The sequence below is a fragment of the Tachypleus tridentatus genome, chromosome 7 (genome assembly GCF_004210375.1).
Source record: "Tachypleus tridentatus isolate NWPU-2018 chromosome 7, ASM421037v1, whole genome shotgun sequence".
NCBI classification, from domain to species: domain Eukaryota; kingdom Metazoa; phylum Arthropoda; class Merostomata; order Xiphosura; family Limulidae; genus Tachypleus; species Tachypleus tridentatus.
Genome location: NC_134831.1, coordinates 131,435,320 through 131,460,347, shown reverse-complemented (window position 1 = coordinate 131,460,347; position 25,028 = coordinate 131,435,320). Strand labels below are relative to the sequence as shown.

At 34.9% G+C, this 25,028-nt stretch overlaps 1 protein-coding gene across 1 annotated transcript in view; it reads right to left on the bottom strand.

Annotated features, from left to right (window-relative positions):
* LOC143256613 (uncharacterized) overlaps positions 1 to 25,028 on the bottom strand; it is a 74,252-nt gene that overhangs the window by 16,101 nt on the left and 33,123 nt on the right. The window contains exons 8-14 of the mRNA XM_076514034.1: positions 13,952 to 14,035; positions 13,309 to 13,474; positions 11,141 to 11,280; positions 8,929 to 9,116; positions 2,553 to 2,709; positions 1,743 to 1,902; positions 162 to 268 (exon numbers count right to left, since the gene is read on the bottom strand). Coding sequence (XP_076370149.1) covers positions 162 to 268; positions 1,743 to 1,902; positions 2,553 to 2,709; positions 8,929 to 9,116; positions 11,141 to 11,280; positions 13,309 to 13,474; positions 13,952 to 14,035 — 1,002 coding nt within the window. The remainder of the gene's footprint in view (positions 1 to 161; positions 269 to 1,742; positions 1,903 to 2,552; positions 2,710 to 8,928; positions 9,117 to 11,140; positions 11,281 to 13,308; positions 13,475 to 13,951; positions 14,036 to 25,028) is intronic.

Sequence of the window (25,028 nt, the reverse complement as noted above, 5' to 3'; positions counted from 1 at the left end):
CACTACTATAGACACACCTCTACTACTTTCATAATTTTACTAACAACAACAACTCCTTTATTTTTAATCAACATGTTCCAATGTTACAGAGGAATTACGTTATTTTAAAATCTCTCATGAAAATGTATATAATAATTAAAATAAAAATTATGTATTCTGACCTCATTTTGTGTTCTGAATTTGGTACAGTCACCATGAAAACCTAGAAATACTGATATAGTTACACGTTTTCCATCATGATTATTTGCCGTATGGTTGAGATATGTATCTATGAGAGGAAATACAAAATACAGATTTTTTGTAAAAACAAATACTTTTAAGGTAGCATAGAAAAATATTCTGAATATGTATCTCAAGTCATAACATAAAAATATTCTTTATGACCATTCAAAGTACAAAATTATTTGAATTGACTTTCTTTTGGTTTCTTTTATGTCAGAACTTACTTTCAAAAGTTATTTTTATAGTGTGAAAAGTAATTAGTTATATAAATACTTTTTATCTAATGTGTATACAGCTAAAAATTTTCATTAAACATTAAAATCATGTTGACAGTAAAAATCACATTTAAGAAAGGATACAGACATATTGATTTATTTGTTTGTTTGTAGTTAAGGGCAAAGCTACACGGTAAGCTATTTGTGCTGTGTTCACAATGGGTACTAAAAACCAGTTTGTAGTATCATAAGCTTTCAGAATTACTGCCGAGCCACTGGAGGCATGAAGTATTGGATAGGGTTCTGAACTAAGCTACTACAATTATTCAAGGGATGAAAAGGTTGTCTTATAGGGTCAGGCTAAAATTTCTTTAACTTATTTTCTATTGTGAAAAAAGCAAGTAAAAAGGTAATCTTATTGCAATTTTCAAGATTCTCTTCATGATTGATGTGATGAGGCTTCTGATTCATTTGTGCTGTGTTCTGAAGACAATAAGACGCAAGTCTGAGATTCAGACTAAACTTAATACACACTAAACTTAAGAAACAGTTTTAATTTCACAGTAGGATTATAAGGTTACCACTGACAGTAGTGAAACCTGGCATGTTATGAGAGCTAAGAGGAGACACATTGAGTTACTGAAAAATAAATGATTGGTTTAAATTTTAATATTCACTTTTTGCTTCCTCAAAAGTGAATGAACTTCAATGTACCAAATAGTCCTTTGTCTATATATTATGATAAATATATCAGTATCAAATGATTTTCAATAATCTACCACTTACCATTTTCCTATAGATTATATGAAAATGTTCTTATTGGGTAGAACAAAGAAACTACACATAATAACAAGGTGAATCTAATCATAGTTATGCATTTATTCTTTCATCCCATATTTTTGTGCATTTAGAGCTTTGATATCCTACATAAACCTTAAAGAATTGATTTGGTTTTCTTATCAGTTTTAGCACATAACCATAAAATATATCATTTACCATGACAGGCTATGATGATGATAACGTGACATATCTTCACTAATTAATCAGAATGCAATGCCCCTCAGACCTACAGAATTATTTTCCTGACATAGAACAATGAACTTCATTATCAGACTTAAGCATATATGAATGTACTAATGCACATAGTTGTTGCTCTAGGCTGTGAGAAAAGATGAACTTTCAACAGTTTCTTCAAGACAGAACAAAGAAAGAAATTTCAAGCATGAATGAATTCCAGAAAATTGAAATTATTTTCTTCAGACTTTTAACAGTTTATTTTAGGCCCCAAAAAACTAAGTATCTTACCAGTACAGGGTGAGTCTGAGGGTGTTGAGGTGCTTAATCTCTTCTCTAGACTTTCGACACTATTTACCTGAGGTAGAGAACTCTGAGAAGATGTAAGAGAATTGACAGATACCAGCTTGTGTAGCTGACTATTGTCTTGTTTCAAAGTCACCATTTCTTTCTAAGAAAAGAATGGCAAATGAAGATGAAAGGATAACAAAATTGTGTTTTATACGTATAAGTGAAAATCAGTATGATTATATGTTATCTTAAAATGTTATAAATATCCAGATTTCATACAAGCTATACTTGATAGAATTATATCAATAATAATATTTAATAGAAAATATTGTTCGAGTTTTTCCCTAAATGGTGAGCATATTTACAGAAACAAATATATATATTACAAGTATGTCACACTAAAAATAAATACTCCAATATTCTATAGAAATACCTGAAAGGGGTGAAATTGTGGCTTCACAAAAATTTTGTTACAAAACTAACACCATATTGTAAACTATCATAGGTAAGAAAATTGAGGTATGTTTGCTTTTTTGAGAGACGTAGTTAATTTTTGTCAACATCTGCCATGCATATATCAAAAACTGACATTTTACATACAAATGAAAATTTGAACCTATGTGTATGTATATATATCACAGATCAGATGAATTTAAAGAAAACAAATGGAACTAAAATACATCTCCTCCAAATATTCTTACCAGAAAAGTCAGACCTTATGTTACAAGAAATTTTTGTTAGTCTGCCAATGCTGCATCACATGTATGTAGGTTTAGGAGACAACTATTTCAGTGAGCTATATTTAAATACCTGCATTCTGTTGACAGTTTCTTTTAATGCTTCTAGCTGCTGGGCAGATGTTAGAGCTTCCAGACGAATGTCTGTGATTACCATTTCTTTGTCTCTGAGTTGCTTTTTCAAACTATTGACAAGTTCTAAGGATATATCTTCATCCTTTTCATGCAACCTGAATGGAATAGGCATAAAAGTAAATACTAAAGAGCAACTTTCAACCAGTTTTTTTTTTAACTTTAGTTATATTTGAATGTTTTAAATATCTTTTTACATCTCTTGTGCCAATATTTGTGTGTGTAATGTACTCAGAAAAAATATTTACGTTTATTGTGCCAACCTAATATTCACCTAATGAGATTCACACCATTCTTCCTACCTTCTAAATGTGTTAACGGTATATGTTTGAAACTCTAGTAATTCCTCTGGTATAATATAAACTACATTCCCAAGACAATGAAAAGCCTTTAAAAGCTTTGTTCATATAAAAGTTAAAGTACTGTTAAAAATATATAATGCATATATAGATTTAAACTGGTTAAAATGCTAAAAGTTATATTGGAGTACAATGACATTCTTTTCCTAACAAAATAAATAATAACACAGTGTATTCTGCAGTTTATTGAAATAACTAATTTACAGAAGATTTTTTGAAACATAAAACAAAGAAGTCAATATTATTTCAGAGCTTTTACAATAAATTCAAGAATAGAGTTTTTTAAAGTGATTTTTTTATCTTAATGAGAAACAACAAAACTTGAAAGTAATTCAAAAAACTCAGACAAGCCTAATTAATATTATTGGATATAAATACATTTCAAAACAATGAGGGATCTGTTGGTTCATCTAGACCATTCCAACCACTAACCTAAAATACTCAAAGGAAGTTCTTGTCATTCAAATATTTATCAAGAATTCTGATAAGCTTAAATTAATAGCTTCCATATATACCTTAAGGCAACCTATTTCAAAAGCTAACAATCTAATTAAAAAGATAAAACTGTCTTAGTTAATCATAATTCCTACCCTCAAAAAATTATATTCGTATACCCCAGTATTCCTATTCTTATCATTAGATATACATCAACACTATACATGACAATCTTTCCATCTTAAGTATCATTCTAATAGCCTTCCTCTCAACTCTCTTTAACAATTCAATATTCTTTCTAAGATAGAAAACCAAGACTTAACACAATAATTCAAATACAGTCTTATCATTGTTTGATGGTTTAAGAGACTGATCAACTACAACACAAATATTATTTTCTTCCATAACACTGTTAAGTTTATTCTCACCAAAATTACATTCATAATTAAAAGTATGATATCCCATATGCATCATCTTGAATTTATTATAATTAAAATCTATCTGCCACTTATTTGCCAAACTCACTAAATGATTTAAAGTCTCTTATAAAGCAGCATCATCCTCACAACCAGGAACACTCTAAGCCTTAATATCATCAGTAATTTAAAATCATTTATTGACCAACTCCTTCATCTATGTTACTAATGTTACTCAAAAAGACAAAGATTCCAACAAACATCGAGCCCTGCGGTATCTCACGTATGACTAAAATCCAGTTTGATTGAACCCCATCTATAACAACCCTTTTCTTTCCTCTATCCAGCCAGTTTTTTGTCCAATAAGTCAACCTATCCTCCATGCCTACAGAGAGCATTTTTAACCAGCCTTTTGAGAGGCATATTGTTAAATGGTATTCTGAATACATACCCGTATTTTTATTTATACAAACAGTGGCTTGTACACACAAAAAAATTGTGCATAGTAAGGTAAGATTTTTCCCTAATGAAACCATGTTGGAAACTGAATAAAATTTTAAACTTTGTTAAATGACTTTGCAAAGAATCTTTTATCAAACTTTAAAAAACATTCCCAAAATTAATGTAAGACTAATTAGGCCTAAAATTATTGGGACAATTTTTATCACCTCTCTTGAAAAAAAAAAAAGGATCAGCTAATTTCCAATCTTATGGCACCTACTCATATTTAAAGACATATACATATATAAAATATATAGCAGCAAATGGCTTACATATCCAATCATTTCTTTCATTTTATCTTTTATATACTTTGCAAGTGAAACTGAATGTTTTTACATGCAGCTACCTTTTTTCCTTGTACTAGGAACATGCCTATTTTGAACACTTAAAAATTTATTTTTTTAAAATATCTTCATCTATTTTCAGTATCTCATATTAATTCAACTTTCTGATTCACAATGAATAAATCTGGTCTCATTCCTTCAAAATTTGTTTTTGGAATTTGGAACAAAAATCTCATTATTAATTATTGTCATATGCAGTTAAACCTGAAAATTAACTGAACAAGATCACTTGCACTCAGATGTCCCTATCATTTGACATTACTGTATTGGTAGTTAACAATGAATTTAAAATAGTATTATTCCTTGCAAATTTCCTAACATATTGGTGAAGAAAACCATATTGAACAGTTTCTAAAAAACTGTCTCCCTCAGGATTAGGCTTTACATTTCCTAGTCTATATACACTGCTGGCCAACCACTTATTTGAGTAGAGCTTTGAAAGATGAAAATAAGAGAAAATAAAACTTAAAAACGTTTTTAGCATTTAATAGGGAAAATGCAAACACTATGAAATTAACCTAAATACTAGTTGGTCAAAAGTTTAAGACCATACTGAAACGAAATAAACACATAATGAAATTTAGTCATTTGTGTTCAAGCATTAGCATTGTCAACATCTCCCACTGACATCTCCTGTGTTACATTGGGTAAAAAATGGCAAGAGCTAAAAAGTTGACAGAGTTTGAATGTGGCAGAATTGTCAAGCTGCAAAAGCAAGGTCTCTCTCAACATGCCATTGCTGGTAAGATTGGGAGTAGTAAAACTGCTGTTACAAATTTCTTAAAAGACCCTGATGGATACGGAACAAGAATTGCAAGTGGTCGGCCCAAGACAATTTCGCCGGCGTTCAGCAGGAGGATTCAATGGGTTGTCCAGCAAGACAACAGCTGATCATCAAACCAGATTAAGACCCTTACGAATGCATAATGCAGCTTAAGAACAAAAAGACGGCATCTACAAGAGATAGGCTTTAAAAACCGTAAATGTCTTCAAAGGCCATGCCTCCTTCCACACCACGAAATAGCTCAGTTAAACTTTGCTGAGAAACACCAAACATGGGATGAAGAAAAGTGGAAGAAGGTTTTGTTCTCTGATGAGAAAATATTTAACCTGGATTGTCCAGATGGTTTCCAACGTTACTGGCACGATAAGGATATCCCTCCAGAAACATTTTCTACATGACACAGTGAAGGAGGTTCCATCATGATCAGGGATGCTTTCTTCTTCCATGGAACCATGGAGCTTCAGGTTATACAGGAGCATCAAACAGCAGCTGGCTACATTGGCATGTTGAAGAAAGCATTCTTATTGACTGAAGGCCCTCACTTGTGCAGAAATGACTGGATCTTTCAGCAAGATAACACTGAAATGCACAATGTTCACAGGACAAAGGACTTTTCAAGGTGAATAAAGTGATTCTTTTGGACCATCCAGTGTGTTCGCCCAAACTGAACCAAATTGAAAATGTTTGGAGGTGGATGGCAAGGAAAGTCTATAGAAATGGATGTCAATTCCAAACTGTGCATGATCTTCGTGAGTCCATCTTCACCACTTGAAATAACATTCCAGCCAGCCTTCTGCAAATGCTTATATCGACCATGTCAAAGGAAATGTTTGCAGTTATCCACAATGACGGCCATGGAGATCACTACTGAGACCTCTTGTTGGGCATTTCGTACCCTGTTTCAGACTTCTTTTTGGTACAGTCTTAAATTTTTGACCAGCTAGTATTCAGGCTAATTTCATAGTGTTCATATATTCCCTATTAAATGCTAAAAAGGTTTTTTTTTTCCCTTTTCTTATTTTCATCTTTTGAAACTTTACTCAAATAAGTGGTTTAGTCTGACAACACAAAATGCATATTTTTTCTTTATGTTCATTGGCCTTAAGATTTTGGCCAGCAATGTATCTGGAAATAAAATATCCCCATAGTTACAACTTCATCAACAGCTGAGTTCTTTATCTCATTGTAGCCTTTCTTATTACTCAATCAGCTTCATTTGATGGTCCCTAACAAATTCCAACTAAAATAATCTTCCCTTATGACCACCAACAGAAACCTAAATAGATTTGTTGTCATTTCTTTTTAGTTAACACTCCTCAACTGGCTGACCCACATGCCATACAGAAGAATCATCTATAACTGTAATCTCTTTGTTACTTTATTCACGTCTATATCTGTCCCTTTGGTTTTTCTTTCCTCTCCAAGTTCCTAACACAAACTGTGAGCTTTACCATTAACAACTTGAACACAATATAATTTGCACTTTACATGTAAAGCCACCCTTATTTTAGTATTCTACTCATGTTAACTAATTTACAACCATTTATTTCGGGGAATTTCCTGTCATAAAAACTGTCTACATTTAAATGGGTTACAGTTATTACCATTACATCAAAATCTTCTATTCTAACTAGGGTCCTAAATCCATCTATTTTATTTTTTATACCTGTTATTACAATAACTAGCAGAAAGATTACCCTATAGATGGATTTTGTGTTAGTATTTAAAATCATAATGTTCATACCTCATTGAAAAAAGTTAGAAAAGTGAACATTTGCTAAAGATGGAATTTTATGGAAAATACTGTGCAGGAAAAGCGTCCATATTGTTCTGATATAAACTGTGATATTTTTACACTATGACTCTCTTAAGGTAGCCAAATGCCTCATCATCTAATTAGTGATGTACGTGAATGGATTAATAAAATTACCACTGTTCCTACTTACAATTTAATGAAACCACAGCTAACCACTATTATTAAAAATAAGTTATTTATACTTTACATTTAATATATAAATTACAGCTGCCTGATTCACAAGGGCTAATTCTTGTCTTATCCCTTCAAAATCTGTTTTTGAAACTTGAAACAAAAATCGCATTATTAATTATTGTCATATGCAATAAATCTTTCAACTTAACTGAACAATGATCACTTGCACTTAGATATCCCTCTTATTTGGCATTACTATATTAAAAACAATAACAGCTACCTGTAATATACATTCATCTGTTATAAATAAGTTACACGAAATTACATTGACTGTAACAGTCTTAATATCTTTGTCACTATAATGAGAGTCATGTTTTTGTTATGAAGTGACTACAACTTCACTAAATTGTTGTTGCATATACCACAGTTATTTTTCAAATTGCCTGAATCTTAAAAACTCAAAGTACGAAATTGTTTATGCATTTGTGTTTACAGTATCATTCAGTAGATGTCGCCACATTGCATAATTATTTCGGTTACATACATGGATAAATATATACCCAAGATAACAGCTCAGCTTATCATAAAATCTACTTCTATACTTTGTTCTTACTCTATACATTTCCCTATATATTATATTTTTCTTCATCATTCTGGTCCTCACCACTGTCTAACCCTAGTTTAAAGCCCTCTTGCAGCTCAGTTAATAGATCTTGCCAACAAGCCAGACACTACCTACCTTGTATTAATTTAAACCATCCCTTCCAAAATGTTTCGTGTATCCATTTACTTTCATGCCCACAATTAAGACTTGACAGAACTCTTGACATATTTAAATTATTATAGTCCATTTATTTAAATGTCTTTATAATTCATTGTACTTAATAATAAATTTATTTTGACTTTCCCTCCTCTACGATATAATTCGCTCTGTCAATTATATTTCCCATCCTTGCCTATGGACAGCATAATCTAATTCTTTTTCTCATATTCCGCCCTCCCCAGACAAGCCAGTTAACGTGCCATACTGAAGAACCATCTGTAACTACAACCTATTTTAGTTTGTCATTCTTATCCATGTCTGTCCCATTTGTTTCCCTTTCCTAGTTCTTCATCTACAGGGTGGCCCGTAAGTTCCTACCCATCCATATATCTTATGTATCCAGTGTATCTGTGTGCTGTCCCTCATTCTCGCTGCATAATATTATGCGACACAATGTTCTGTGAGACATTTTCAAGTGTAAATGGGCTTACATCGGCCATATTTCTCTGAAAAAAAAGAAACAAATTTATAATACATGCGTAATTGAATATAACATAATAACATATGGATAGGTAGGGACTTAGGACCACCCTGTACACAAGATAAGTGCTGAAATACGTTTCGTAACAGAACTTTTCCAAACATATTCACTACTTCTAGCCTCATTACACTGTTTCTTCCTAAAAGTGGCCATTAGTTACTGTGTCCTTTGCACGCAAACGATTCAGTTACCTGTGTTCTCTTTGTCAATAGAGAACTTAACTACACATCAAACGTATACTTACGCAGATGACGAATGTGATAATGTGATGGTTTGACTTAGTACTTGGCTATTCGTGTGATGGAATCCAAAAGATGGAGAGCTAGGAGTAGAAGAATCCGACAGAAACTGCTTCAAGTCCTCCACATCAGATACTGAGCCATTTTTATTTTTCTTACTTCGAGAAAATGCTTTGCTGAAAGAACTCCGAAGCTGTCGACATAAAATTAATAAAAACAGAAGAATTAGTTGAGACTGTCAAGAGCCTGAATAAAGTGATAAATACATAAAATGTAAATAATTTACCATCAATGTTCGATAATGAAAATCTGAAGTTGCATACTGTATGAAAAATCTTAATAATTTTACTTCAACACCACTATTATTGCTTTTGAAAAATGCTATATGCGTACTTTAAAAATCAATAATTTTCTACATTTTTACTATCTTTAACAACTGTTGGCCCGGCATGGCCAGATGGGTTAAGGCTATCGATTCGTAATCTGAGAGTCGCGGGTTCGCATCCCCGTCGCATCAAACATGCTCGCCTTTTCAGCCGTAGGGGCGTTATAATGTGACGGTAAATCCCAATATTCGTTGGTAAAAGAATAGCCCAAGAGTTGGCGGTGGTGGGTGGTGATGACTAGCTGCCTTCCCTCTAGTCTTACACTGCTAAATTAGGGACGGCTAGTGCAGATAGCCCTCGAGAAGCTTTGCGCGAAATTCAAACACAAAAAACAAAACAATTAACAACTGTTAGTAAAGGCTTATTACAGATTTGTTGGCCAAGCATGGCCAGGTAGTTAGGGCGCTTGATTCTTAATCTGAGGGTCGCGGGCTCGAATCCCCATCACACCAAACGTATTCACCCTTTCAGCCATGGGGATGTTATAATTTTACGGTCAATCCCACTAACCGTTGGTAAAAGAGTAGCCCAAGAGTTGGCGGTGGGTGATGATGACCAGCTGCCTTCCCTCTTGTCCTACATTGTTAAATTAAGGGCGGCTAGCGCAGATAGCCCTTGTGTAGCTTTGCGCAAAATTCCAAAAACAGACAGATTTGGTTTACAATATCGGTGTTTACTATTAAATAAAATGAACTAATCACTGTTATAAATAAGTTACACTAAATTACTTGACACATTAATTAGGCTTACAAATTTAACATTACACCCTTCACAACAAATGAAACAACTTTACAAAATCTTTCCTTCACATGAAATAGAAACATATCTAATAACTGTTTTTAAAACAAAGGTCTTGTAGTGTTGTATTATTAAGGTCGCTGAAACAAGTTGAGCAGGCAGGACATCTGCTCCACCAATAATTTACATAACGCTGTTTGTTTCTTTACCTCGACGTTAGGCCTGGCATGGCCAGGTGGATAAGGCACTTGACTTGTAATCCGAGAGTTGTGGGTTCGAATCCCCGTCATACCACACATGCTCGCCCTTTCAGCAGTGGGGGTGTTATAATGTTATGGTTAATCCCACTATTCGTTGGTAACAGAGTAGCCCAAGAATTGGCAATGGGTGGTGATGACCAGCTGTCCTCCCTCTTGTGTTACACTGCGAAATTAGGGATGGCTAATGCAGATAGCCCTCGTGTAGCATTGCACGAAATTCAAAAACAAACAAACAAACCTCGATGTCTTTTAATTAGTAGGTTACACTATGTCACCTAAACGCTTGTAAGTTTGTATCATACAGTAAAATTGACGCGCGCCGTTAAGCACTTACTACAAAAAAGGAATGATTCTCTAAATTAATTTTAAATTTCTATTAATAACAATCAGTAACCATATTCAACTTTTAAAAATAGAAAATAAAGAGGTTATACTTTCGTGATACAAGTTGAAATAAGTTATTGCAAGCCATCTTGCTCGGAAATTTACTCTAATTTGGATGGTTAGAAAAGTGATAATATTCACAGCCTTCTTTGTACTTTAACAACATCGAGACTGGAAAATTTGCACGAATATTAAAGTAAAAATAAGCAGAAACGATTTCCTGCTCCATCTTTCGATAACTTTGATTACAAAGTAACTTAGCAACCGTATTACATTTCGATAACTTTGATTACAAAGTAACTTAGCAACCGTATTACATTTCGATAACTTTGATTACAAAGTAACTTAGCAACCGTATTACATTTCGATAACTTTGATTACAAAGTAACTTAGCAACCGTATTACATTTCGATAACTTTGATTACAAAGTAACTTAGCAACCGTATTACCCATCCTCTTTTCTTCTTTTTTCCTGTCTCATCACAGCGATCTGCGGATCTAGAGTTTCCACTGTTACCACTGGATACAGAGTTTACACTTGACATAGAGTCAGTCGACATCTGTCTGGATATCTTATGCTCCCGTAGTGCTATGTGCCATTATAAATAATTATATCCATTAGAAATAAACAGTGGCAAAAATATTAAAAATAAAGACAGAATTTCTGAAGAACAGGTTCAAGATTTGTTTTTTATTATTTTTTTTCCTTAGAAAGATCAGACGAATTTTTCAATAATGGTTGCAAATGTAATTTATAAAACGTAGATTTCAAGTTACAGAATAGCTATAATCGTCGTAGGAGCGTAAAACATAACACAATGTATTCCGTATCTCTTTAGGTGCTGTTAGTAATAAATGTTTAAAAGCGTTTAGAGAATTATGTCACACAATCCGGAAAAACAAACAAACAAACAAGAACAACAAAAAACAACGTTGTAAGAACAAGCATGCCCCTCTTTAGTTACCAATCCTAAAGAAACAATATGTCATGTTTATTAATTAACTTAATTAACTAGTACGAGGTCTGTTCAAAAAATACGCGGACTGTTTGAATTGCGCAGCTCCAGTTGGTTTCAGGGGAATCCGCTTGGTGTCGCTAGGTTCGCACAGATCAGCTGATTACGACGCCATTTCCCGATTGCAGATATCTTCATTTGTGTATTAGCTACGCGGTTTTAAGTGAAGTGCGATTTTTTCGTTTGGCGGATTTCAGAATGAATGACCTGAAGGAGCAACGATTTGCTGTGAAATTTTGTGTTAAACTTGGAAAATCTGCGACTGAAACTTTTGCTATGCTTAACACGGCTTACGGTGATGTTGCTATGAAGCGTACGGCATGTTTCAAGTGGCATGAACGTTTTAAGGATGGTCGACAGTCCATTGAAGATGATGAGCGTCCTGGACGTCCTTCCACGTCAACTGACGACCCACACGTCGACAAAATCAACACCCTGGTGCGGGCAAATCGACGTCTGACTGTCAGGGAGCTTGCTGAAGAGTGTGGGATATCAGTTGGATCTTGTTACGAGATTTTGACCGAAAAATTGAAGATGCATCGCGTTGCTGCGAAATTTGTGCTTCAGAACTCGTGAGTTTTTGGCCAAACACTCGATGACTGTTCTTCCCCACCCCCCCTACTCACCTGACCTTGCTCCTTGCGATTTTTTCTTGTTCCCCAAACTCAAAAGACCCTTGAAAGGAAGAAGATTTGAGACGATTCCCGAGATTAAGGCAAATGCGACGAAGGAGCTGGAGGACATTACGAAAGAAGCGTACCAGGACTGTTTCAACAAGTGGAAACACCGTTGGGATAAGTGTGTGCGTTGGGGAGGAGAGTACTTTGAAGGAGCCCAGACCTGTAACTTCTAAATAGGTACATTTTGTTTTATGACGTCAGTCCGCATATTTTTTGAACAGCCCTCGTAGAGCCTACAACATAATAACACTTGTCAACGTGTTATTATGTGTCTTTGCATCTTTGTCTAGTAGTTTAGACATTTAACTATGACACTGAATTGAAAACAAAGACAAGGATTGTCATTATACCTTTCACAGTTAATATGTGCGTATGAGAGTGAAACACATTTATTTATTGTAACCTGAAAGTGTTGATGTAAACAATAATAGACATCTAGCCACACAACCTAGATTTTCCGGATTTTACAAGCAAAATCCAGAAAGTTATTTGTAGTTATTATGCACAAACTGTGGTATCTCCAATTCGCACATTTTTTGTTACACCTATAAAATTCTTTTAACAAAAACGCATTTGAATTACTGGAAATTATTTAAAGGAAAATAAACACTGTAATCTCTAAACAACAGTGAGACAAAAAAATATATTTGTAACTAATATGGGAGTTTTCAACATATACTTTGGCACGAGGTTCGATACTTCCGCTGGGCAAAGATAAGAAAGCCCATGGTGTCTTTTTGCGCTGGTAAAATAAACAAACAAGAAAGGGCCAGTAATTAGAACCGAGGTACATTATGATACATTAAATTACACCAGTAATATTAAGTTCAATTTTTTTAAAAAAACTTAGTTGGCTTTCTGTTAATATCTGGTGAGTTCCTATTTAGTTTATGTGTGCTTGTGTGTATTAGTATAGCTCACCATGCCGCTTAGAGTTATTGAAAGTATGACGACGAATTAAATGTGCAACTTTCGTACTTCTTTGAACAGCTTGCATCGACTGTAGCGCCATCTTAGCGAGTCCGGCTTCTGTACTTTGCTTGCTGAGAGCGTCTATTGTATTTCGTAGTTCCCCAAGCTCAGAGTCCTATTTAGAAAAACAACAAAACGTTACATTGTTACATTAATTTATTCAACTGTTGTCAATACACTTCCACTTCATAGCATAGAAAAATCTGAAAGCATTTTATTCTGAAATCATAATACCATTGAAATTTTACAACACTTCTGAAGTTATACATATTGAAGAGCAAAAGAAAAAACAGGGTTACGCACATATCTTTAGATAATTACCTGTGTTATCTACTAAGTATTTGTTAATGAAACTCATCACATGGTATTTGATGTTTGTAATTTCAACTGCTGGAAAGTTTTATTGATCCTTAAGTGATATACATGAATGAGATACAATGTTTGTTTATAGAGTGAAAAGACAATGCTTGTGTTTTCCACTGACAAAATTACTCCCCCCTATACATGTACCCAGAATACTTGTTATACTTTACTTATCATAAAACAGAATTAAAAAATAGTAACTTCCAAAATAAATTCCTGTATATTTTACCTTTTGTTCAGCGCTGACTGTCAGATGATGTAGCCTATTGGTCATATTGGACAAGGACTGTTCAAATGCCGCAACCATATGAGCCTAAAAGAAACAGAAACAAACAAACAAAAAAAGTTTAAACTATGAATAAACGTCCCTCTAGCTTCCGTGGACGATTTTAAATAGAAATTCCATATTTCATCTTGAATTTGTTTTAAAAAGGCCTTGAAACAACCGGCTGCTCCAGTGATATAAATTCTACATCAAACTGCGGCACTGACTGTTTTAATTCAACATTTTTTTTTATAAATTAAAATTCTTATGAATAAACTGCTTAATCCTGGAACCTAGGCCAGGCGTGGCCTAGTGAGTTGCGAATTTTAAAAATGACAGTAAGTTGTGTAATTCAGGCCATAGAGACACACAAACTGTTCTGGGAACGAGCACCTCAGTTCTGGGCAGTATTTCAAGATTATGGACGGTCATGCTTGAAGACTAAGCCTCTCTGTCCTAATCATTCGGCCCACGTGTTGACGACGTGTAGTTCAGGTTGAAAATGCTAACTTCAGAGAATCTACGTTGAATAGTTAGTAACGAAAGTTAATCACGGGGACAAAAAGAAAGAAAAGGAGGCTTACTAAACATAAACATAAATAATTTATGATAAATGTTGTACAACTAGTTACAGATAGTTTCTTTAGCTTCGTTGTCACCGTCCCCAGTTGCTAAGAGACAATTTTGAAAAATTACGACGCTAAAAAATAAAAGGCTTCCATACTCGTGTTAAATACAGCACAATAGCCTACTGTGCATCTTTACGCTTAACAAACAAATAACATTTTCTGAGGGAATTAATTTGTAATTATATTAAAATAAACTGTTTGTTTTATTGAGAATTTTCGTTAATAGAGCCCCGGCATGGCCAGGTGGGTTACGGCGTTCTACTTGTAATCTGAGGGTCGCGGGTTCGAATACCGGTCGCACCAAACATTCTCGCCCTTTCAGTCGTGGGGGCGTTATAATGTGACGATCAGTCCCACTATTCGTTGATAAAAGAGTAGCCCAAGAGTTGGCGATGGGTGGTGATGACTAGCTGCCTTCCCTCTAGTCTTACACTGCTAAATTAGGAACGGCTAGCGCAGATAGCCCTTAAGTAGCTTTGCGCGAAATCCAAAACAAGTCCATAAAAAACTAACCTGTAAAGTTTGATTAAAATATGGCCCCCCGCTAGTACAGCGGTATATCTCCGGATTTACAACGCTAAAATCAGGGGTTCGATTTCCCTCGGTGGGCTGAGCAGATAGCCCTTTGTGGCTTCACTATACGAAAAACACACACTGATTAAAATATGATTTTGTAATTCTAGTTATTATCGAGGAAAGTAGATAACTACAGCTGGAAGGTCGACCAACGCCACTGATAGACCCCTCTTAACCCTTTCGGTCTGGGGGACTAAAACATTACTGACGCAAATCAAGGACAATACCTGAGTTCGTTAGAAGTGGTACAGTTTAGAAATGTATTAAGGAATTACATAAACAGTTTAAAACGTATTTTACTTTTATTTTAGATATATTTTAATCCTCATTTCTGTTATATTTTTCATGTTAAGCGTAATAAAAGTTAACTTACGACCATTATTGTCATGGCACTTGTCGTGTTTTTCTAGAATTATCATAATTTGTTTATATCAAGCAATAATCAAAAGGTCCCCTAGTAGTTCAATGATAAGAATGAAGTATCATAATGTTACAAACCGATGAATAGAGCCACAGGTAGGGCCCGGCATGTCCAAGCGTGTTAAGATGTGCGACTCGTAATCTGAGGGTCGCGGGTTCGCTTCCCGGTCGCGCCAAACATGCTTGCTCTTTCAGCCGTGAAGGTGTTATAATGTGACGGTCAATCTCACTCTTCGTTGGTAAAAGAGTAGCCCAAGAGTTAACGGTGGGTGGGGATGACTAGCGCAGATAAACCTCGTGTAGCTTTGCGCGAAATTAAAAACAAACAAACAAACCGTATTCATCAAGTTCAGTACTGATAATACGGAAATAAGAGAATCTAGAATGATACTAAAATGTAGCGTGTTTTTGTCTTACAAGTACTACTTTGAATGTAAAATTTGTCAGAAAAAATTATTATATTTTAAAGTTATATCTAAATCAACTCAAGAAGACCTGACGAAAACAAAAAAGAATCCTTAATAGCCGTGATTCATGAAATTAGTTTAGACAAAATTAGAGTAAATTACTGTATGAGACCTCAGACTTGATCAAATATATCAAATGAAAGGTTTCACCTCCTGAGTCCAAAACTATAATTAGATCCGAAACCGGTCAAGAGAGGGAAGATTTATGAGAAGCTATGGTCTAATAGTTTGTACATGAAAAACAAAAAAACTCAGAGTCGTTCTGTAAGCCCTTATTCCGTGGCAAAAAAAAAACAAGCAAACAAACAAAAACTTCGCAAACAATTGGGTGTTTGAGACAAAAGGTTTATTTCCGCATTTATATTATACATATATCTACACACGTATACGGAAAATGACGGGAGAAAAGTAAAGGTGAGCTGTTATTTATAATATAAATTGGAATATTTTCATTGTAATAGTATTTTTTACAAATGTTATAATCAATTTATGATCTAAATATTTATTTCACCGTACGATTATTATTCGAATTCAAAAATGGGTCTCAGTAGCTCAATCAAACCTAAGTAAAATAATAATTTATTTTATAAAATCATTTAGGATGGATTTTATTATTGTTCAATAGGACCGAATATGTCCGACATGATTCATTTTTTATTAAAGGGCGAGCAATGAAATGTAATGTGGAAGACCACAGATGAGAAATGAAAGTTTGAACTTTAAGAATAGGGCAGTAGCATAAGAAACTGAAGTCAGGCTTCGACGATGCAGTCGTTCTAATATGCCAATACAATTGCCATAAAACAGTGAAAGTTAAGACAAAAGAGAAACAATAAATTTAATCAAAGAAGTCTTGCTCAAAAAAGTTCAGATGCCAAAAAAATATGCACAAGCAGGACCTAATAAACAGTCAAAAGTAGTCCTTAAGTTTCTCAACTAAAACGTTTCTAAATTAAACAATAATATAAAATTAAAAGGTTTAGACAAGTTAATAATCCTAGAACAAGTATAGCAGTCAGTTTATTGCTAACACTAGATAAGGTGGCAATCCTTTAAATGTTGCATAAGTGAAAGATATAATATGCGTGTGTTTATACATATATTTATACATACATATTCTAGTTTGTTTGTTTGTTTGTTTGTTTTGGAATTTCGCACAAAGCTACTCGAGGGCTATCTGCGCTAGCCGTCCCTAATTTAGTAGTGTAAGTCTAGAGGGAAGGCAGCTAGTCATCACCACCCACCGCCAACTCTTGGGCTACTCTTATACCAGCGAATAGTGGGATTGACCGTCACATTATAACGGTCCCCACGGCTAAAAGGGGCGAGCATGTTTGGCGCGACGGGGATGCGAACCCGCGACCTTCGAATTACGAGTCGCACGCTTTAACACGCTTGGCCATGCCGGGCCAAAACGAAACAATAAACCGTTAACTGAAAAAAAAAAAGAGACAAAGTTTTTCACTCAATTACGTCATTATCTTCACTTTCCCACCAGCTGTTAAAAGATCTAACGGAATTTATGTTTCACTCAGTGGTTTCCTTTAATCGTCATGCCATTCATTTTCTCCCGGTTGCAAAAATAGACCAATTATTTTACATAGGGCGTTGTGCTCTTTCTTCTTAATTACGAGTTTGGTTTATTACAAAAGAAGTGTATCGATCAGATATAGTGTTAACTTGCCCGCAAGATATTTTTTGAGCAAAGGGAAAAGTGACAAACATTTACCAATGTAATGACCCAGATTTAAAATATATCTTTTAATTCATAGGGACCTAATGCTATGAGATGACAAGTCCCCTACTAATTCTCGAGAGCAAATGAAATAAATTTGCAAGTCAATCAGCTCATTACAAAAAATCGTAGTTTGTTAGCCAAGTCTGTAAGTTTAATTACAAAATATTACAATCCATTATTTGAAAAAAAATCCACATTTACTTTATACAAACAAAGCTGACAGTGCATACTGCTTTAAAATAGTATTTGCACAAATAATTTACTGGAAACACCTGGGTCATTAGAATCATGTCCAGTTGATTATTTCATAATCACGAACAAAAACTGCGGCTTTTAAGGTCGACCTCTGAAACACTACTTGAATTTTTGTTCCACAAATAACTGTTCAATTTTACTCACAGAAAAAGAGACACATACAAAATAGGATTATAACACTAACAAATATAATTTAAGAGAAACCTGTTAAACCTGACGATCTGAACTAACAAGGTTATTAACGGTCATTATTTCTTCATTGTTTGTATTTCTACTCTCAATTATAATCATGATGTTTAGGTAAACCTACATGTTTTAATCTTCAAGATACTGTGGACCTGTATAAACAAATGAATAAAAAACATGCTGTTATCACTTTGTCAAGTCCATTCATGGGACAGCGGTAAGTCTCTGGAGTTACACTGCTAAAATCAAGAGGTTCCAGTCCCTTCAGTGGACACAGCACATAGTCATAGGTTGGTTTGCTATTGGTTTGTTTTAAGTTTCGCGCAAAGTTACAGGAGAGCTACATGCAATAGCATGTAATATAGCAGTGTAAGACTAGAGGGAAGGCAGCTGGTCATCACCACCTACCGCCAACTCTTTGGTTACTCTTTTATCAACAAATAGGGAGATTGATCGTCACATTATAAAGCCCCCACGGCTGACAGAGCGAGCATGTTTGGTGTGACGAGGATTCGAGGCTGTGATCAAGCTCCCTAAGCATCTGGCCATACAGGGCTAGCTTTGCTAAAAAACAACCAACACAGAAACACGTACGTTTTTCAATCTTAAAACGTTTGTATAGATTGCAAATTACTATTCACCTTTCCTCATTAAAAGTAGAACAATAAATTCAGTCCATAAGATTATATTATAATTTTTTTTTTGCTAAAAGCTAAGTTATCAAAAGAATTATCTGTAAGTGTAGACAAGTAACTTATTGAACTAAATATGTGAAGTTTTATGAGTTAAAGTTGAAATAAGAGGTTTAATCAGTCAAGAACCAAGGTATACGCAAAGTAACAACTATTACTTTACTATCATTACCGCCCCCCAGTGGCTCAGCGGTATGTCTGCGAACTTACAACGCTAAAAACCGAGTTTCGATACCCGTGGTGGGCAGAGCACAGATAGCCCATTGTGTAGCTTTGTGCTTAATTCAAAACAACAACAACTATCATTACTATTTAAAAAATCCGGTTGTAGAGTTCTGTGAAAGATTCAGATGTTATATGCTGAGAGTCGCGGGTTCGAATCTCCATCACAACAAACATGCTCGCCCTTTCAGTTGTGGGGAGCGCTATAATTGTACGGTCAATCCCATTATTCTTTGGTAAAAGGGTAGCCCAAAAGTTGGCGGTGGGTGTTGATGACTAGCTGCCTTCCCTAAGTCTTACACTGCTAAATTAGGGACGGCTGACGCAGATAGCCCTCGTGTAGCTTTGCGCGAAATTTCAAAACAAGCCAAAACAAATTATATGCTGAGAACACCGATATTTCGTCAGGTCAATGCTGATAACTCGGTGGTTTATCAGAAAGTGTTAGATGTTTAAAACTTACAGATTATTAACACTTTCTTGGTTCTGTGAAAGAAGATTATGGGAAAGTTTTACTTTCCTTGAGATGAAATACTTTAAATATCAGACAAACTGCTCAATATGTATTTGATGTGAACATTACTACTTGAAGCGTTTGTTGTTACGTGCCTGTGATATCTTAGTACGTAACAGTAAAGTTAAACAGCCCAAACTTGAAATAATAGTTTATCTTCCACTATAGGCTAAAAGATGTTTCTTTCTTTACTTAGTTTCGCATTAATTTAATCTATCACAGACAATGCCGCCTAAAACGAAATTATGTTTCAACGACACAGCTGAGGGTAATACATTTATCACATTATGTTTCTGATAGTCCCTTATAACAGTCCACAGGGGAGCGACATGAGGGTATTGGCGTTTGTATCTGCCGTCATTCCAGGAGTTCCTGTGACTTTCTCGTGCGTTTAATTAAATGAGTACGTGAGTCACTGTTAAATAATTAATACACAGGATGATATTACGATAGATCGCTGGTGTAAAACAGCAGATGATTAAAAATTTGTGAAGACCTAAAGTTCGGATGCACGTCTACAGAGTTAATTATTAGACGACTATAGATTCACTGACCGAAAGCTGTTTTACTTATAAAACAGACGTTGTTAATTAATTAAAAAGGGAATCTTCAATAGCCGCTGCACTTCAAGTTTTTCTTGCAATATTAAGTGCGGGGAACGAGTATACCTGAATCGATTTTCTTGCTCATTAGGATCTCTAAAAGTCTACCTTCAAATTAAAATTATTTTTGGCAAAATTAGAGTAAATTGATTTACGAGATACTGGGTTGGTCAAATTAATCAGTCGAAATGATTTGATCTTCTGAGTCCTAAACTGCAATTATATCCTAGATCGGGCAAGAAATGACGGAGTTACGAGCTGAAAGTTTGTAACTGAAAAATAAACTCACAGTCATTCGTGATAACAAGATACACACTTGAAGTAAAACTGCATCTCAAGACGGCTGGAATGGCATTAAAACGAAGTAGAGAAAAATGGCATTTTGTGAGATGCTATGCCTCAACCATAAAGTAAAGTCAGTGTAAAAATTAAATAAGCGACAAACCTATTCGTGCACGTGTATAATTAAGTACAAAAATAATTACCGAATTGAAAGTTTTTGATTTTTTTGTAATTTCGTGCAAAGCTACACGAGCGCTATCTGCGCTAGCCATTCCTGATTTAGCAGTGTAAGACCAATTATTTTACATAGGGCGTTGTGCTCTTTCTTCTTAATTACGAGTTTGGTTTATTACAAGAGAAGTATGTTCAATCAGATGTAATTTTAACTTGCCCGCAAGATATTTTTTGAGTAAAGAAAAACGTGAGAAACGTTTTCGAATGTAGTGACCCACATTCAAAATATGTATTTTAATTCAAGGGGACCTAATGCTATGAGATGACAAGCCACCTACTCTTTCTCCAAAACAAATAAAATAAATTTGCAAGTCAATAAACCCATTAAAAAAATTGTAGTTTGTTAGCCAAGTCTGTAAGTTTAATTACAAAATATTACAATCCATTATTTAAAAAAAAATCCACATTTACTTTATACACACAAAGCTGACAGTGCATACTGCTTTAAAATAGTATTTGCACAAATAATTTACTGGAAACACCTGGGTCATTAGAATCATGTCCAGTTGATTATTTCATAATCACGAACAAAAACAGCGGCTTTTAAGGTCGACCTCTGAAACACTACTTGAATTTTTGTTGCATAAATAACTGTTCAATTTAACTCGCAGAAAAAAAGATACATACAAAATAGGCTTATAACACTAACAAATATAATTTAAGAGAAATCTGTTAAACCTGACGATTTGAACTAACAAGGTTATTAACGGTCATCATTTCTTCATTGTTTGTATTTCTACTCTCAAGTATAATCATGATGTTTAGGGACACCTATATGTTTTAATCTTCAAGATACTGTGGACCTGTATGAAACAAATGAATAAAAAACATGCTATTATCACTTTGTCAAGTCCATTCGTGGGACAGCAGAATTCTTCGCATTTACATTGTTAAAATCGAGGGGTTTCAGTCTCTTCGGTGGAAACAGCAGATGGCTACTGGTGGGTTTGCTATTGGTTTGTTTTGAATTTCGTGCAACGTTACACGAGGGCTACCTGCACTAGCCGTAACCTACTTTAGCAGTGTAAGACAAGAAGGAAGGCAGCTAGTGGTCAATTATCCAGAGCCAACTCTTGAACTACTCCTTTACCAACTGATAGTGCAATTGACCACTATGTTATAACGCCCTCACGAATGAAAGGGCGAGCATGTTTTGTGTGACGGAGATTCGAACCCACGACCTGCAGATTAGGAGTCGACCACCCTAACCACCTAGTCATGACGGGCACGTAGAATTGAAAGGAATTATCAAGAAGAAAAACCAAAGAGAGAAGACACAAACACAGAATATATGCAATACAAATAAAAAAGAATTTAATTTTGCAAGAATTTTATACGGTAATAAAACGATCTCAGAATGTTATTTTAAACCATATTTTAAATATAGATTACAACATTTTGTTTTCAATATGTTTTCCTCCATATTTTATAGATGTTGTAGAATATATTTCTTATATATAGTTTGAAAAATGTACTTACTCAATTGTAGTAAAATAAACAGCAACATATATGCTAAACTAGCTTAATTAACTTGTAGGCTTAGCTTATTAAAGGAAAAGGCTGAAACTCGATCAAACAATTTTTACTGAAACTCAAGCAAACCATTTTCAAAATATAAATTGCTACTTATGTCTTCAGTCTAGCTTGTATAAACATAAGTTCCGACCAACCTGAAACACTGGACATGATCGATGGCGTAATTTTCGGTCACATCTTTTCACTTCATCACGCTGTCGTAGCATTGTGTTTGAAACTCCATTTTCCCACAGTGGTTCCATCTGGTGACAACAATGGAGATTTAACCGATAAATTGAATGACTGCCGGTTTGACATTCACTTTTACAACAGCACCGAATATCAATAAGAGTTCCACAAGAACAAGAAACCAAGTTTGCTTCTTCAGTCCGTTCTGTATCGTTTCCGGCGGAATTCGGTGTTTCGACATAAATTTCGTGAGGTTCAATTGAAGAGAAGCTGGTCAATGAACTTCCTGCAAGGGAAATATTTTCCCCTTCTGATTGGTTGACACTTTCACTGGCTGCACTCTCATAATCCGAGTGAGAGTCCAATGGAGCGTAAGTGTCTAAGCCTCCGTAAAAATCTGGAAAGGCACTGTGACGTTTAGATGGACAAAATTCTTCCAAATTGCTAAGGCCATAATAGTCCATTCCTGGGCGTGCTCCTGTGTATAAAATAGGCGGTGCACGTGGTAAATATGGACTTGGAGGCTCAAGAAAAGAATTATTATCTCTCACCTTTGCATCATTGTTTGATTTAAACTTTCTAAACGTACGTGGCAACGTAAAACTACGCCAAAAGTCTGACATGATGCTAAGCCTAAATCTTCCTTTGCAGTATGTATTTATCTCAAATGAAGTAAAATGTAGTAGAAACGTTTAAAAGTATTGTAACCTTTGTTTTTATCACAAAATCAAACACAGGGCAGTTATTTGCAATTAGGAACTTAACGTAACAGCTCTAGCGCTAGAAATAAAATCCGCTGCCCTATTTAAGGGTTATACTGTAACATCAAGAAGAGCGAGCTTCTTGTGCTTTTACAATGTGAGAAAACACAGATGTCCTAGGTTGAGTTGTTCATTCTTTTATCCTCGGGTAGGGACTTAAATCACAGCCTTCTCAAATGAGTCAGCATTGGGTTATTCATCGAGTTGTGGAGAGCATGTATTACAGGAAGACAACTTCCAGGTATTAATGGACGACAACATTTTTATTTCATCAATTTTTCTGGTACTAGAAAAAAAATGTAAACACAAAGGCTTCAAATCGATTCCAAGTTAAAAAGAAAAACGCCTGGACTTAAAAGTGGCTTGGTTAACTTTTACGGTCGCTCAAGAGTTATCACAAAGTTTCACTTGAATTTCAGTTCAAACGCTGGTGAGACAACTTTTTGATGCCAGAAGTTTCAAAAGGTTAATAAGTTGCATCAATTTTATATCAAAAGTATTTAAGTGGTAAACAGTGCAGAAAAATAAGGTGCCATTTTCACGCTTATCTTCAATACTTGGTTAGCGTCTGGTAACTAGTAATAATTTGTAGCAAGATGGTATTAGATGAAACTGCAGCTAGTGAACAAATGTATTCTAGTGATAGTTTAGTTAATAGGTAAAAGGGCTGTTATTTTGTAGTAAAATATACACAGCCTACTGAAATTAACTGGTTCAAAAACTGGTTCAAATCACGTTTTAAGAGAGACGAAATGTTTCCTCTCTTTCAATAAACTATTAAAGTGCCCAAACCTAGAACATCTGGTTATCTGAACAATATTCGTTGAGTGGACGTTTAGTAGACATATGACGAAATTCACAAAAAAAAAGTCCCTTTGTATTTTTTCTCAATAGTCCTCAAGATCCATATAACAGTGCACGAAGTGGTTATTTATCACGCACAACGTCCTCCACAGATGAATGATACCATTTGAGGCCGGCTGTACGATATCTGATGGAGTACGGTTAGAGAGAAAAACAAGTACAGCTTCCCATCCAGTTTATTTTACTATTTATCATTTACTGCTAGTTGCAGCTGTAGCAAGTTTAGCCAAAGGAAAATTGTGGCCCTTCATTCACACACACACATAGAAAGAGAATGAATTAGAATATTCTAGAAGCTGACGAGGCGCTGGAAATTTAACCTTTAGTTTAAAAACATCGGTTAACGTTCTTTTAAGGTAAGATTCACATGTTAATAGCTATACGTGAAGAGAAAAGGAATACGAAAAAACAACTTAAGTTTCTAAGCGCGTGCAGATGTCACGCGGGGAAGGGGCTTACTTCTGCTGCACCACATCCATTTATCTTAAGTATACCAAACTTACGATGTTCAGTTTGTTAGTTACCTAATCCAGCATATAAACCTAATTGAAATTTTCACAAATGAGTGAAGCTAGCACCATGTGGACTCATATCTGCACAGCGGAGTCGTACAAGCAACATAGTGTCTCACTGCGCTCGCGCGGAGATTAAACTAACCGACCTTTTCATTTACCAGGACTCTGAACTCGAGTGAGAATCGGGCAGGTTTCCAAGTCACTATCCCATAATGCCACCGTAATTTTAACCTAGGAGGTATCAAATGTGCCAAAACCTGGGAGAGAGAGACAAAAACAACCCTCTTTTGTCTATGTACGGAGTGTAACGTTGATGGAAATGCATTAACACATTTGTTTTATCGCATGTTATTAGAAAGTCTACGTGGCCTGGCATGGCC